The 15,121-nt window shown below is 42.7% G+C and overlaps 1 protein-coding gene and 1 non-coding gene across 6 annotated transcripts in view; one reads left to right on the top strand and one right to left on the bottom strand.

Annotated features, from left to right (window-relative positions):
• The window catches only part of LUZP2 (leucine zipper protein 2), a 303,055-nt gene that overhangs the window by 143,510 nt on the left and 144,424 nt on the right, over positions 1-15,121 (top strand). For all 5 annotated transcript variants that reach the window (XM_088668177.1, XM_088668179.1, XM_060279101.2 and 2 more), the window contains exon 5: positions 5,834-5,896. In XM_088668177.1, coding sequence (XP_088524303.1) covers positions 5,834-5,896 — 63 coding nt within the window. The remainder of the gene's footprint in view (positions 1-5,833; positions 5,897-15,121) is intronic.
• Positions 6,483-6,555, bottom strand: TRNAV-AAC (transfer RNA valine (anticodon AAC)). Its single transcript has one exon. It is a non-coding gene; the product is annotated as a tRNA-Val (tRNA).

The raw sequence follows: 15,121 nt of genomic DNA, 5'->3' as shown, positions 1-15,121 counted from the left end.
AGTATGTGAAGCCTGATGTAGCTCAGAGATATTCCTGAATTGATCAGCTCCCACATGCCAAAGGCGTTGGTGCAATGAGACTGTGATGCAGTGTTGTGATCCAGACGAGGCGAGAGCTTATCTTGAAAGAAGAGCATTAGAACAACGTGCTGAATAATTTAAAGGTTCTCATATTGAAAGATGTGAATGGGACATTTTCTATTTTGTACCATGGGCAAGGTAAAAATCAGCCAATGGAATGGGTTGAGTCGGGAATCTGCAGGCAAAGGAAAACAGAAATACAAATTACTACACCTATGGAAATGTTATTTGTAAGGGCAAAAAAGCTGCAATGATTACCAAAGAGCAAACATAATCATTTTAAACCCTTGGGGGGGGGTGCACCAGATGGTATAGTTTCACCCTATATGGCAAGCAAGACCAAAGGCAAGGAAGTGAAACAACAATAATGATAATATGCAGTAATAATATCAGACAAAATCCAGATTTATGCCAATGTATGCAATGGGGATCCCCTTCCTACCCTTTGTACCCCTCACAGGAGGGTACACAGCCCTCCAAAACAATTTGGAAGGCTGTGGTGGACTGGATACAGGACAGGAGAAAGGGTAAGTCCAATTTTGCTCAAGCAGAAATCTGTTGTGCAAGATATCCACAATCGGATATCACCCGATACATGGGTATGTTACTAGCCATCTTATGTGTTAAGTAAATGCCTTCTAGAATTACATCATCACCATCTACACATAGTCTATTTTTCAGGGGTGAGAATGGTTTAATTTGAATTTTTCAAGGTCAAAAGCCTGTTATAATAAAGGTCGGGAAATGAAAAATAACCTTCATTTCCTATAATAAGTATAATAAGGTTGGAAACACAAACACACAGTTTTGTGTAGCATTGAGTGCTTGTCTCCTAGAAACAGAATGTCATTGTCCTTCGATAAAACTGGGGAAAAAATACAGAATCCAGATAATATGCTATATTCCCAGATTTTTAAATGGCAGCCTTAATTTAAATATAAAGTAGAGATGCATGAAATCCTCCTGAGATGTGCTGCTAATCTTATCTAAGTGCTTTTTAAGTACTCTTGAACTGCCTACCAATGTTTTGCCTTAGAAAGAACAGATAAATCCTTCAGATTTGGTCCTTTTTCCTGTGTTGGTGCAACAAAATTCACTAATGAGAGCACATTCTTAAATAATAAGCTGTCAACATACAAGTGAGTTAGCAGTGCAATGCAGTGGCTAATAAAGCTATTGCAATTACAGGTTGCATCAATAGAAGCGTGGGGTTCAGATCACAAGAAGTATTGGTGCCACTCTGTTATGTTTTAGGGCAGACCTCAACTGGAGCACTGTGTCCTGTTCTGGGTAGCACAGTTGAAAGGAGATGTTGACAAACTAGAACATGTCCAGAGAAGGAAGTAAAAGATTTTGAGCGGCTGGAGACCAAATGCTAAGAAGAAAGGTTGGACAAGGTTGTTTAACCTGGAGAAGAGATAAATAAAAGAGGCTGAATCTAACATAGCACTGTGTGAATGTTCCATCAGTGCAAGGATTTCTGCTGGTGCAACTTAATGTTCTACCCCATTCCTCCCCACCCCAAAAAAATTTTTTGTAGGGGTTCATGCAACTCAGATCAGTGGAGAATGTGCAGTGTTCATGGGGGAGGGGGAACTCTCATTGTATAAGTGGAAATTGTTGCACTGACAAGATACAGTAGTTGAATACTTCCCCCTGTCTCATTCCTAGGCAGTCACCAATAGGCATATATGTATGTGAAATTTAGAAATTTCCCCCATTGACTCAGTTTGCAGGGGTCCTCTTGGAGCTCTTCACAAAATATTTTTGTTTTAACAACTCTGAACAATTTGGTATCAGCTAACTTGGCTACCTCACTACTTCACAAGCTGACCTCTCCTCTTATTTCTTGACTACTATGGGTTGAGTTGTTTTAAAATGTTGACTGAAGCAATTTATCTTCCATTCCTAGTACAATGAAGAATGTGTGTATAGGATGTAGCCTGAATGTCTAATTTGACATTTACATCTCAACAACTGTTTCCTTTTAGTTAGTTTCTCTGTTTTATGGTTGAAAACGTAACAGCTTTGAAGTATTTCCCACCATGCCATGATGATCCGGGTAGCTGATCTCTTACCACTTCTGTGTTGCTTATATAGTTCATATCGGTAATACATCATTAGTTTCTGATCTCAATTTTGCCCAGATGATTTAAAAGGGGATTGCTCATTATATGAAAACAAACGCAGAGACCCATCATAGATAATCTTGTGGGTTGCAGTTAAGACCCAGACATCTGACAAAATCATTGCCTATGCATCTTTCAAGAAGACAAGAGGAAAATTAGTGCAACTGAAGAGGGAATTAGCAGGCGAGATTCAGTAAATAGTGCTTAGAATGTTCTTACTTCAGGGCTTTTGAAGTCACTTCAAAAAAATGTGTGAAATGAATTTACTTCATCAGGTTGTTCTGACTTATTGGAAGTGAGGTGTGAATGCAAAGAGGCTTTTCCTTACAGACATAAGAAGCTATAAAGAGGAATGTTATTCATGGAATTAAGCTGGTTGACAGTACAATAATACAGTTATAGTGACATAAATCTATTGAATTTAAATATCTGTATCTAGAGAGATGTAGCTATAACACCATGGTTGCTGTGGAGATTGTTAAGGGACCGAACCTTTCAACACTTACTAATGCTCACATGCAAATTCTTTGCCTCAAGGACACCTCTCTGAGAGCTGTTGACTGGCAACATCCAACTGCTAGCAAGGGAAGACTCCTTCAGTCTTGGGCTCAGAGAAGTCCAGCTGCTTAGGCCCATTCACTTACCTCATAGGACCTATTCAGGAGCTGTTGCCTGGCAAATACCAACTGACATGAAGGGAAGACTTCCTTTCATTTAGGGTTGTGTGAGATCCATCTGCTCAGCCTCACTCCCTTGCCTCAGGACACCTTAGAGGGAGCTGCTCTATGGCATATCAGAGAAGAACAATGACGACGACAGGAAATGCTGTCTGAATAAGCTTGGTTTCCTTTGGACACCAGGCACCATGCAATTTCTGTTCCTGACCTAGGTCTCTGTGTGATTTTTATTTTGAGAATCTTTTGTAAGTCACTTCATCAGGGTCTGAAGTCTACAAAGGGGGTGGGGTACAAGTATTCTACATAAATAATAAAATACAAACATTACAGAAATCCTTGAAGGAATCATACAGAAGCCACAATCAATCATGATATCAAATATGAGAAGTCCCACATGCAACCCTGAGATGGGAGTGAGATGAAGGTGGGACAGTGTGTTCCTCCTGACCAAGTAACATATATGGTAGAGAAATGCAAATGATTATGGCACTGCATATTAGTCAATATTTTATCATATGGTTTATTCTGAGTATTAATAAGATTAATTAGCAAGAAGTATGATAGCTGCCCTATCATATGACAAAAAGCTTGGTGAATGCCATCTTCTTCATAGGCTTTATACGTGGAACATATTATTTTGTTTTGATTTTTTCTTTTTTTCTGAAATAATGGATCTCTTTTAGTCTGAGCACATTATGCAATGGAGAGTATCATAATCAATCATATTTACGTCTGAGATTTTATTCCAATGATTCTCCATCAAGTAATGGAAAAACAAATTGCATTCAAAAAGATCAAAAGGGAGAGAAAATTAGGAGAATTTCTCTTTAGTGTGGTGCAGAGTTTTTGATGCACTTACCTTACTTGAAAGTGAATTTGTGAATGTTATTTATTTCATTCTACAAATGATACCACCAGTGATGTGAACTCTGCAGCCCTGGTGCCCAGACTTCAGTTACAGTCCAGGGGAACATAACAAGAGGGAACTCCTCCTATGGGGCTTTGCATTTTTTAAGGAAGAATGGACATTGAGGGAGGCTGCAGAAAACTGGAGAAATGCTTGCTGGAAGAAAAATCACTTTTATCATTCTGGGGTCACAGTGATAAAATAAGCTAAAAATTCTGCATCCATGGATAGTCTAAATACATTATTGATTGGCCAAAGAATGAGACAGAAAAAGTGGTGGTGGTGGTGGTGGTGGGGCTTTCAAGAAACTGGAGGACAGATTTTGGCACAGCACTAGGGTGTTGTTTTTCCCCTCATGTTCAACTCCAGTAATTTTCTATGTAGGCTATTTAGATGCTAGTTACCGTGTTTCTCCTAAAATAAGACACGTCTTATATTTATTTTTTCTCTAAAAAACCACATTGCGGCTTATTTTCGGGGGATGTCTTATTTTTTTATTGAGCATGGTACAGCATTGTTAAGTATGGTACAGGGCTTTCTTGCGCCGCCCGCTGAGCCCGCTCCCGGGTCCCCGGGCTTCGTGCAGTGCGGCGCGGCGCGGCTGGGGCTGCTGCCGGCTCCTGCCGGCTCCTGCGACTTTGTGCGCCGCCCGCTGAGCCCGCTGCCGGGTCCCTGGGCTTCGTGCGGCGTGTCGCGGCTGGGGCTGCTGCCGGCTACTGCGACTTTGCGCGCCGCCCGCTGAGCCCGCTGCTGGGTCCCCGGGCTTCATGCGGTGCGGCGCGTCGCGGCTGGGGCTGCTGCCGGCTGCTGCCGGCTCCTGCGACTTCGCGCGCCGCCCGCTGAGCCCGCTGCCGGGTCCCTGGGCTTCGTGCGGTGCGGCGCGTCACGGCTGGGGCTGCTGCCGGCTCCTGCCGGCTACTGCGACTTCGCGCGCCGCCCGCTGAGCCCGCTGCCGGGTCCCTGGGCTTTGTGCGGTGCGGCGCGGCGCGGCTGGGGCTGCTGCCGGCTCCTGCCGGCTACTGTGACTTTGCGCGCCGCCCGCTGAGCCCGCTGCCGGGTCCCTGGGCTTCATGCGGTGCGGTGCGGCGCGGCGCGGCGCGGCGCGGCTGGGGCTGCTGCCGGCTCCTGCCAGGTCCTGCGGCTTCGTGTGCCGCCCGCTGCCGGGTCCTGGGGCCCGTTCAGTCGGAGCTCGGCGCGCGCTGCTGTGTTTGCCGGCTCCCGCTGGGTCGGGTAGGTACCGGTACCCCCAACATGTCTTATTTTGGGGGGATGTCTTATATATTTTTGCCTTTAAAAGATCGTGCCATGGCTTATTTTAGAGGCACGTCTTATTTTAGGAGAAACACGGTATATGGGTAGCACTGGAATAAAGGGAGAAGAACAGAATTCTGATAAAGGGATAAGATGATGTGAGAAGTGATAAAATTGTCTCCACCAGGAAAGTTGGAGTGTCAGAGGAACGATTTCTAGTCAAAACTGTCCTGAAGTAGTATAGTCCCCAGAAAACACAGCAATGTGTTGTGTTTTGTCTGTGCCTGTATTATATACTGACAGAAAATATAGTCTTGCATTGTATTCTGGGATCATAGTATAATATATCCACTATAATCTCCTCAAGGTACAGCATCTATCCAAAGGGAATTACTCTCTTTTCTACCTTCCCATCCAACCTAGAGAATGATAAAAATGAGGACCAAATGCTCCAAAATTTATCCTGTTTAACTAATGCTCATCCATTTGTTATGTGAGTTTTTCTGAGGGAGACACCTGACAAATTCTGCCATACATTCCAGTTTCCTTTTTCCGCTGTCTAGCCATCTTCATCCTTGTTATCACTAAAAGTAGCCCAAGTTGTTATATAGGACTACTTCCAATGTTTCATCCAAGAGTGTTAATAGTGCTTGGGCGGACAGAAAAGAATCCCCTTTCTAAAAGGTACTCAGGTAAAAGTTGATCTATAGAAAAGTATAAGATGCTTCTCTCGGGAGTTTTTGGGTGGATTTATGGCAACCAATTAAAAGGTTATTTTTCATTCTTAGATTAACTTTTTGAAGACTGAAATGGAAAGGAAGAGCAAAATGATCAGGGATCTTCAAAACGAGGTAAGAGGATCATTAGCTGTCAGAAACATACCTAAAATATGTACAGGTGAAACTCAGAAAATTAGAATATCGTCGAAAAGTATTTATTTCAGTACTGCAACTTATTATTCTTCATTTTAGTTTTTACAAATGCTTTCTTTTGGAAATTCCACAGTAATAAAACAAATAGTTACACAATACAAAAATAAACAAAAATAAACATCGCTATTAAAGGTAAAGGGTAAAGGGACCCCTGACCATTAGGTCCAGTCGTGACCGACTCTGGGGTTGCGCGCTCATCTCGCATTAGTGGCCGAGGGAGCCGGCGTATAGCTTCCAGGTCATGTGGCCAGCATGACAAAGCCGCTTCTGGCAAACCAGAGCAGCACATGGAAACGCCGTTTACCTTCCCGCTGTAGCGGTTCCTATTTATCTACTTGCATTTTGACGTGCTTTCGAACTGCTAGGTTGGCAGGAGCTGGGACCAAGCAACGGGAGCTCATCACCCCGTCACAGGGATTCGAACTGCCGACCTTCTGATCAGCAAGCCCTAGGCTCAGTGGTTTAACCACAGCGCCACCTGGGTCCCTAAAGAAACTTTTTTTTATGTTTCCGCCCGGTTTCGAACCGGGGACCTTTCGCGTGTTAGGCGAACGTGATAACCACTACACTACGGAAACTTCTATAAACATCGCTATTACATTTCATTAATTACATTCCATTTATAATTGACCCGCCTAACAACAAATAATTACAATTACAACAAATAAAGACTTGACGTATCTTGTTTTGCATGTCATGCATCTATCTCATATATTGGTTTCACCTTTTAAGTTACATTACTGAAATAAATGCACTTTTCAACGATATTCTAATTTTCTGAGTTTCACCTGTACATCGTTAATGATAGTGTACAATTATATCAAATATCTGTATTTGTTTCTGTGGAATTAAGTAAAAAATTACAGAGACTGGATGCCTGGGGTATTTACAATACCCAGTTTCTATTCTGCCATATTTTTACACCTTGTTCCTTTGAGCAACCTGGCCCCATCCTAGGTAAATAGTCTTTGCTGTCTCCAATTAATCCCTGAATGATATATTGTGCAACATTAATCTCGTGTTCAAGGCCTGAAATTTGGAACCATGTATTCAGGGGATGGGTAACCTGTGGCCTGCCAAGTGTTGGGAGTTGTAGTCCAGCAGCATTTGTAGGCCAACAGGTTAACCATCCCCAGTATATCCCCACCTGCCTTGTTGTTAATTCTGTCCTGGAGTTTTAGTGCTAATCTGGCATGCTTCTGATTTCTGATTATTTTGTGGTGACTTGTATTTTTGGTAAGCCTGCCTTTCCCAGGTTTCTCCTGTTATGATAGCATGCCTGTTCCAAACTCATGTCTGCTTGTTTTTCATGAAATCTGCAAAAAATAATTCTGATTTTCCTTGTCCTGGGTTCTTTGCCCCTGCCCTGATTGAAAAATGAACATTCAGAAATAACTATGTATGTTTTCCTTAAATTGACATTTTAGTGAATGGTTTTCTTATGGCTAAGATATAATGATGTATTTTTAACTATATGTGCTGAAACATGAGGAAGCAAGTATTTGAAATTCTCTATAGTAAGTCTGATTCTCAATAGGGTTGCCATATTTCAAACAGTGAAAAGCCAACCAGAAAAGGTTTGCCAATTTGCAAAAAAATGACATTTTTGAGCTTTTTTTTGGTAAATGGCACAAACAACCCTGACAACATGGGTTGTCATACATTCGGATTTCCCTTGACATTTTTTTTTACTCGTCATGACACTGCTCCCGACTACAGTATTCCGAATATGTCCGGGAAATTCCGGATGTATGGCAACCCTAAACAGGTTCTATTATATTTCAAAAGAACAAGAGAGAAAGAAAGAATGTACAATTGAGAATGGGAACTATCTGGTTTTGCTTATATTGCATCAAATTCCCAGCACAATCCTACTCAGATGTAAGTTCCACTAAGTTCAGTGATTCATTTCTTTGAGTGTATGAATAAACAGTGTTTCTCAAAGCAATCAAGTTCTATTAAGATCAAATTCAAATAATTCACCAGATCTGTGGTGAGATGTTGTTTGTGTGAAGTTGGTGCCTCACAGTTTAAGGGCATTTACAGTAGGCTGGTGAATCCTCTCCTTTTTTTGAAGAAGAGGCTGTGTTTTGCTAATTTATTTTTTATATAAATATTTATACATAACTTTTTGGCCCCCCATGAGATGCCCCATGAGATGCTCATGAGAGAGCCAGTGTGGTGTAGTGGTTAAGAGCAGTAGACTCGTAATCTGGGGAACCGGGTTCGCGTCTCCGCTCCTCCACATGCAGCTGCTGGGTGACCTTGGGCTAGTCACACTTCTCTGAAGTTTCTCAGCCCCACCCACCTCACAGGGTGTCTGTTGTGGGGGAGGAGGGGAAAGGAGATTGTTAGCCGCTTTGAGACTCCTTCGGGTAGTGATAAAGCGGGATATCAAATCCAAACTCTCCTTCTTCTTCTTCTTCAAAGTGAGTCACAAACACAGTAAAATAATAACAATAAAATCAGTGTAAAAACTTGTGAAAGACAGGAGCATCAGGAACAAAATTCTGTGAATTGGACAATGAAAAAAAAAGCACATTTAAACATAACAGTTTTAAGCCACCTTTAAAGTTATAAATGAGGAGATGGATAAATCTTACAATTTTTGTTTCTCCCCCTCCCCACCCCTCTTTCATTTTTTCCAGTCAGTTCACGGCATTTCTGCATCAGCTTTTATTTTAGGTTCACATGGAAATTCATATGCAGTTGGTGTGCATTTCTCCTAAGATATACATTTTTGCAAGAGATTTTCCCTAACATCATTTACTGTATCAAAATCATTTACCTGGCAGCTTTTTTTAAAAAAAGTCAAGGTGGTTTAAAATATTCTAAAATAAAAATCCATGAAAAAAGCTCAATACATGCAGTGAATGCAATACAGCATTTGCAAGTAGCTTAGTGGAGCAGTTGAGAGGAATGAGTGAATAAATATGTGCCAGAAGCATATTGCCTCTGGCTCCTGACTCACTTCAGAGGGGATGCAAATGACACAGGGTGGGTATTACAGTAGAGAAAAGCCCTCTCCCTTGTCACTGCCAAATGGGTTTCTGCAAGCTGCAGTATGACCCAGAGGGCCTCACTTGCAGACCTTTGTGCAGAGGCGGAGCTAGCTGCTCTGGCACCCGGAGTGGCACACATGCTGTTCACCCACGGGTGGGGCTAGCCTAGAGGGGTGCTGCCCGGGGCGAGCATCCCGGGAGAGGGTGCCACGAGCTTCCTGGGGGGTGCCCGCAGCAGGCTGGCAAGCGTCCTAGGGGGTGCCACAAGCTGCAAGCAGCCCAGGGGGGCAGTGCAATGATGTCACCCCCCTCAGGGATGACACACGGGGCGGGCCACCTCCATCGCACCCCCCTTTCTCCGCCACTGCCTTAGTGATCAGGCATGAATATCCAAGCATTCTTGTACTGTTTTCACTAGAATATACACTGTTATGCACACTTTCTCCCAATATATGCCTATATGTACAATATATGCATTTGGATGGAGAACAGCATCTCAAAAATCACAGCAGTGGAAATTTCAAAGGATAACTCCTTTTTGGCTTGGGAAACACAAATTAGGTAGGTTCACATTAAAATGCAAAAGAAACAAATTTCTCCCCCATCTCTACAGAGTTAGTATCATAAACACACACAAAAAAAATAATACCTGCATTATATTTTGTTGTTTTTCAGCTGCTTGTTTTCGGGTAAAGGTGATATTAAGAAATAACTCAATTTCGGTTTCTTCAAACCATTTGATATCATTTTAGTACATTTTGGGGTTTGCGGCTCCTCCAGCTGTGTGAAGTATTTGATCCCTAGTAGCATAAAGAGCTTTGATCTTCTCTGCCACTTTATATTATATATCAGCTTGGTTGAAGCATTTGTCACCCACCAGCTCCTGCGAGACAATTTCATTTTCTACCTGCAATCTCTCAAGCCTCTTTGGGATGGGAAATGGGCTAAAATGTCTCTTGGGGACATCATACAAAAATCTATGTTCTCCTTTCACATAACACGCTTTAAAAGACGCATAAAAATAAAAGGTATGAAGTGGAAGCTTATGGCTGCTTTGGGACTGTCTGCATCGGTTCACCTAAACGCTTAGCAGTGCCTAATGAATTTTGATGAATGCTATTCTTTAAACAAGAACTTCACAATGCTTTCATCAGCATGTTTCAGTGAACAAAAATGCAAAGCACTGGCCTTTTTGTAAACATCCTTGTCGCCTGGATGCATTGCTAACTCTGTGGTCATACTTTTCTGCAAGCTTGTGAAGTTTAGCTTTACCACCTTTAATAACCCCAAGGAAGCAAAGATATATTCCATGTTATGATTGTTCACAAGGGATCAAAATAATACCCTTTTCTGTTGTTGGAAATTGAATGGGGCAATGATTTGGTTGTTTATATGTGCAATGCAGTCTCAGCTCAACCCATGGGAGAGGGGCTAAAAGTAAGCAATGGCTGACTAAAACCCACATGTGCTGTGAGGTCATGGGTTAAATTCCCATTGATTGATTGGGTAGGTTCTTTCCCCTTCCCTTTGATATCTGATATGTGTGCTTTCAGAGCCTCCTCTATTCTTGTGGCTGTGATCTGTTTCATTCCCCACTCTTTAATTGTTGTAACCCACCCTGGGACTTGCTGGTGAAGGGTAGATAATATATTTAATAGTAATTGTAATAGTAATACCATGGTTGCTGCATTTAGCTGTGGTAGGTTTCTTAGACTGGAGGAGGCAGCCTGTTTTTAATATTTTCAATATTTAATATTTTCAATATTCGATTTGAAGCCGCCCAGAGTGGCTGGGGAAACCCAGCCAGATGGATGGGGTATGAATGAATGAATAAATAAATAAATATCATCATCATCATCATCATCATAAACAAAAGTCTCCTGAATGTGGGAGCTATGGCATAGCTGGATCTGACTGCGAGGCTCAGAACATAGAAAATATGACCGTTTGCAAAATCAAACTAAAGTTTAAAAGATTCATTTTAATTCTTATTAAAACATGTGTCACCAGGAGTGTGCCTACCAGATACTTGCTTTTTTTTAAAAAGAGCATATTGTTTGATATGCTGTGCCTTACTGCTATATGGTTAATTAAATTAAATTAAATTAAATTAAATTAAAAGTGCTGTTTGCAATGCAATCAAGCAAAGTTTAAATAGAAATGGAAAAGGAAAATATAAGCAGTTCCCAAGGAAATGCATGTGTAAACATATAGATATCGTACTTGGATTCTTCAGGACCTGTTAATAAGTATTCCAGGCGAACAGCTGAACACAAAAGGGTGCCATATCTGTCCAAAACCTGCTGCCAGCAGAGTACAAGCTAGAATCCCTTAAGTTTGAGTGGTAGTGTGGGAGTTGAAGCTGCCCGAATCAGTTTGTTATACTGATGCTAGTTATATCTTTTTGTATCTCGATGTGTAGGAGGCCAGACAAAAATGATGGGTAGGTTCATCTTATTTACTCTGAAATCAACCGCTGTACAGGATCAATGAGTCATTTATCTCAGGTAAAAGGTAAAGGGACCACCCCTGACCATTAGGTCCAGTCGCGGACGACTCTGGGGTTGCAGCACTCATCTCGCTTTACTGGCTAAGGGAGCCGGCGTATAGCTTCCAGGTCATGTGGCCAGCATGACTAAGCCACTTCTGGCAAACCAGAGCAGTGCACGGAAATGCCATTTACCTTCCCGCTGGAGCGGTACCTATTTATCTACTTGCACTTTGACGTGCTTTCGAGCTGCTTGGTGTGCAGGAGCAGGGACCGAGCAACGGGAGCTCACCCCATCACGGGGATTCGAACCGCCAACCTTCTGATTGGCAAGCTCTAGGCTCAGTGGTTTAGACCACAGTGCCACCTGCGTCCCATGTCATTTATAGAATAGAATCATAGAATCATAGAGTTGGAAGAGACCACAAGGGGTCATCCAGTCCAACCCCTTGCCAAGCAGGAAACACCATCAAAGCATTCTTGACATATGCCTGTCAAGCCTCTGCTTAAAGACCTTCAAAGAAGGAGACTCCACCACACTCCTTGGTAGCAAATTCCACTGCCGAACAGCTCTTACTGTCAGGAAGTTCTTCCTAAAGTTTAGGTGGAATCTTCTTTCTTGTAGTTTGAATCCATTGCTCCGTGTCCGCTTCTCTGGAGCAGCAGAAAACAACCTTTCTCCCTCCTCCATATGACATCCTTTCATATATTTGAACATGGCTATCATATCACCCCTTAACCTTCTCTTCTCCAGGCTAAACATACCCAGCTCCCTAAGCCGTTCCTCATAAGGCATCGTTTCCAGGCCTTTGACCATTTTGGTTGCCCTCTTCTGGACACGTTCCAGCTTGTCAGTATCCTTCTTGAACTGCGGTGCCCAGAACTGGACACAGTACTCCAGGTGAGGTCTGACCAGAGCAGAATACAGTGGTACTATTACTTCCCTAGATCTAGATGCTATACTCCTATTGATGCAGCCCAGAATTGCATTGGCTTTTTTAGCTGCTGCATCACACTGCTGACTCATGTCAAGGTTGTGGTCTACCAAGACTCCCAGATCCTTTTCACATGTACTGCTCTCAAGCCAGGTGTCACCCATCCTGTATTTGTGCCTTTCTTTTTTTCTGCCCAAGTGTAGTACCTTACATCTCTCCTTGTTAAAATTCATCTTGTTTGCTTTGGCCCAGTTGTCTAATCTGTTAAGATCATTTTGAAGTGTGATCCTGTCCTCTGGGGTATTAGCCACCCCTCCCAATTTGGTGTCGTCTGCAAACTTGCTCAGGATGCCCTCAAGCCCATCATCCAAGTCATTGATAAAGATGTTGAATAAGACTGGGCCCAAGACAGAACCCTGTGGCACCCCACTAGTCACTACTCTCCAGAATGAGGAGGAGCCATTATCTTATCCAGTGCTTTTTTCTAAAAAAAATAATTAGGGGGCACTCCCATTTTGACTCAAGAAAATCACCATTTTGTAGTTCAAATCGGGGAAAATAAATACAGTAAATGGACAAAAGTACAAAGATTCACAAAATGTTTAGGGGTATGCGTGCCCCTCCCCCAAGAAATAAAGCACGGATCTTACCTATCACCTTCAAAATAGACAACTGGTTCAGTTAACCCTGAGGAAAAAACCCTGAGGAACTCAAATAAGATCAAATATTGTTTTAAGCCAAAAATCCTAGCATGCCATTTTCCAATGTCGGGGGACATAGTTTTGATTTTAAAACAGAAAAACCCTCACAAAGTTGTAGAAAAAACTTATTACATTTTTCACCCCATAGTTAATGTAAGTGAAAAGCAATCCTTACATTAAAGGAAATAGAAAAAATTGCTTATGTGGGATTAATGGTACCGGCAAAATCTTTGTGATGAGTTGTATTGATTCTGCCTGGAAGAGTTTCCTATATATAATTATAAAAGGCTGCTTGCCAAAGATGCTTGTGGGAAGGCATATGATGCAAGCTAAGGATGCTGGCCTATTTATAGTTTATTTATATTTATAGTGTATACGCAAAGGTTTCCTTTTCAGATGCTTTCCAAGGTGGAACACAAAATTGAACATGCAATTAAACATTCAATTTAAAATTAAAATGTAAATTAGAATTAAAAAAAAAAACAAGCCCAGAAATGCTAGCAATGGAAAAGTATGATCATTACAGCATGTATCCAGGTGGTGCTGTGGTTAAACCACTGAGCCTAGGGCTTGCTGATCAGAAGGTTGGCGGTTCGAATCCCTGTGATGGGGTGAGCTCCCGTTGCTTGGTCCCAGCTCTTGCCAACCTAGCAGTTCGAAAGCACGTCAAAAATGCAAGTAGATAAATAGGAACCACTACAGCGGGAAGGTAAACGGCATTTCCATGTGCTGCTCTGGTTTGCCAGAAGCGGCTTTGTCATGCTGGCCACATGACCAGGAAGCTATACACCGGCTCCCTCGGCCAATAATGCGAGATGAGTGCGCAACCCCAGAGTCGGTCACGACTGGACCTAATGGTCAGGGGTCCCCTTTACCCTTTAGCCTGCAGTCTTTTGCAGGCTGACTAAAAGGTGAGCCCCACTGTACATAGTGTGTAAATATGCATAGGATTGCATTATTATGCATTCTTTATCTTTCACTTCAAAACACAAATTAAAATGTCGTTGTAAATAGGTTCTCAGGAGCCAATGAATTGTAGACAATGATAAAGCTTGGTGGGCATTGCCCTTGAAAGAGATGTTCAGAAAATGGGTGCCCAAATCTAAACTGCCTAGATGGGTTTGTTGTTGATACATTGAGTAGAGTTTTCCCTCTACATCTCAGGTGCTATGGGATAGTTTGTATGGGAGAAGTTTTAAGTGGTTTTTCTCCTTGTGCCAACTACATCCAATTCAACTTCTTTTTGAAGCCTTCCACTTTTATTCGAGGACATTGGACTGGTCTTCCAATTCTGATACCAGCTCTAGAGCCAGTGAAAACCCCTTAGGTATGTCTCTAAGGGTTTCTTAGCAGCCCTTCCAGATGCATGTATGTACTATGCTTGTTTAAAAACAACAACATTTACAGCATGTCTATGGACCCTGCACTTCCAAACGAGGAAAGCGAAACATCACTTGGAGAATGAGTGAGGCAATCTCCTCCACCTTGCCAGTTGTTATCCATGCAATGGACTGGGAAAGAGGAAAATAGAGCCCAGCTGAGGGTTCACAGTGCTGCAGCTCCATTGCTAAAGAGTACAAGTGGGTGAGCAGGATGTAAAAGGAAATCTGGTGCCCAGAGTAGCCTTGGGAACCAGGTCAACTGGCAGGGCAGTCTCAAGCAGATCGGCCGCCCTGGCGCTGAGGGGCAGAGATCGCTCTGGCGCCCCCGCCCTTTGCCGCGTGGCGCCCCGCCTACCGGCCCGGCACCCAGGCACACCGCGCCACCAGGGGTCTACCTAGAGCCGGCCCTGTCAACTGGTCAATTAGGAGGCTTTCTGAGGTTGGTAGCCAAGTGGAATTGCTGCACAACACAACTGTGCCACACACTATGGTGAGTGCAGCAATGTCATGGCTAGGATTTGAGCTGAGGTTAGATTAGGTTCCTACATCTGTACAAAGCAGTAAATATTTTCCCATAGCAACCTAGCTGAATAGGCACAGCAGGACCCTGTGAACCTCTTTGTCAATATAATAGCT

Source organism: Zootoca vivipara, chromosome 1 (genome assembly GCF_965207765.1).
Source record: "Zootoca vivipara chromosome 1, rZooViv2.hap1.1, whole genome shotgun sequence".
NCBI lineage: Eukaryota > Metazoa > Chordata > Lepidosauria > Squamata > Lacertidae > Zootoca > Zootoca vivipara.
This window is presented reverse-complemented; position numbering and strand designations above follow the sequence as displayed.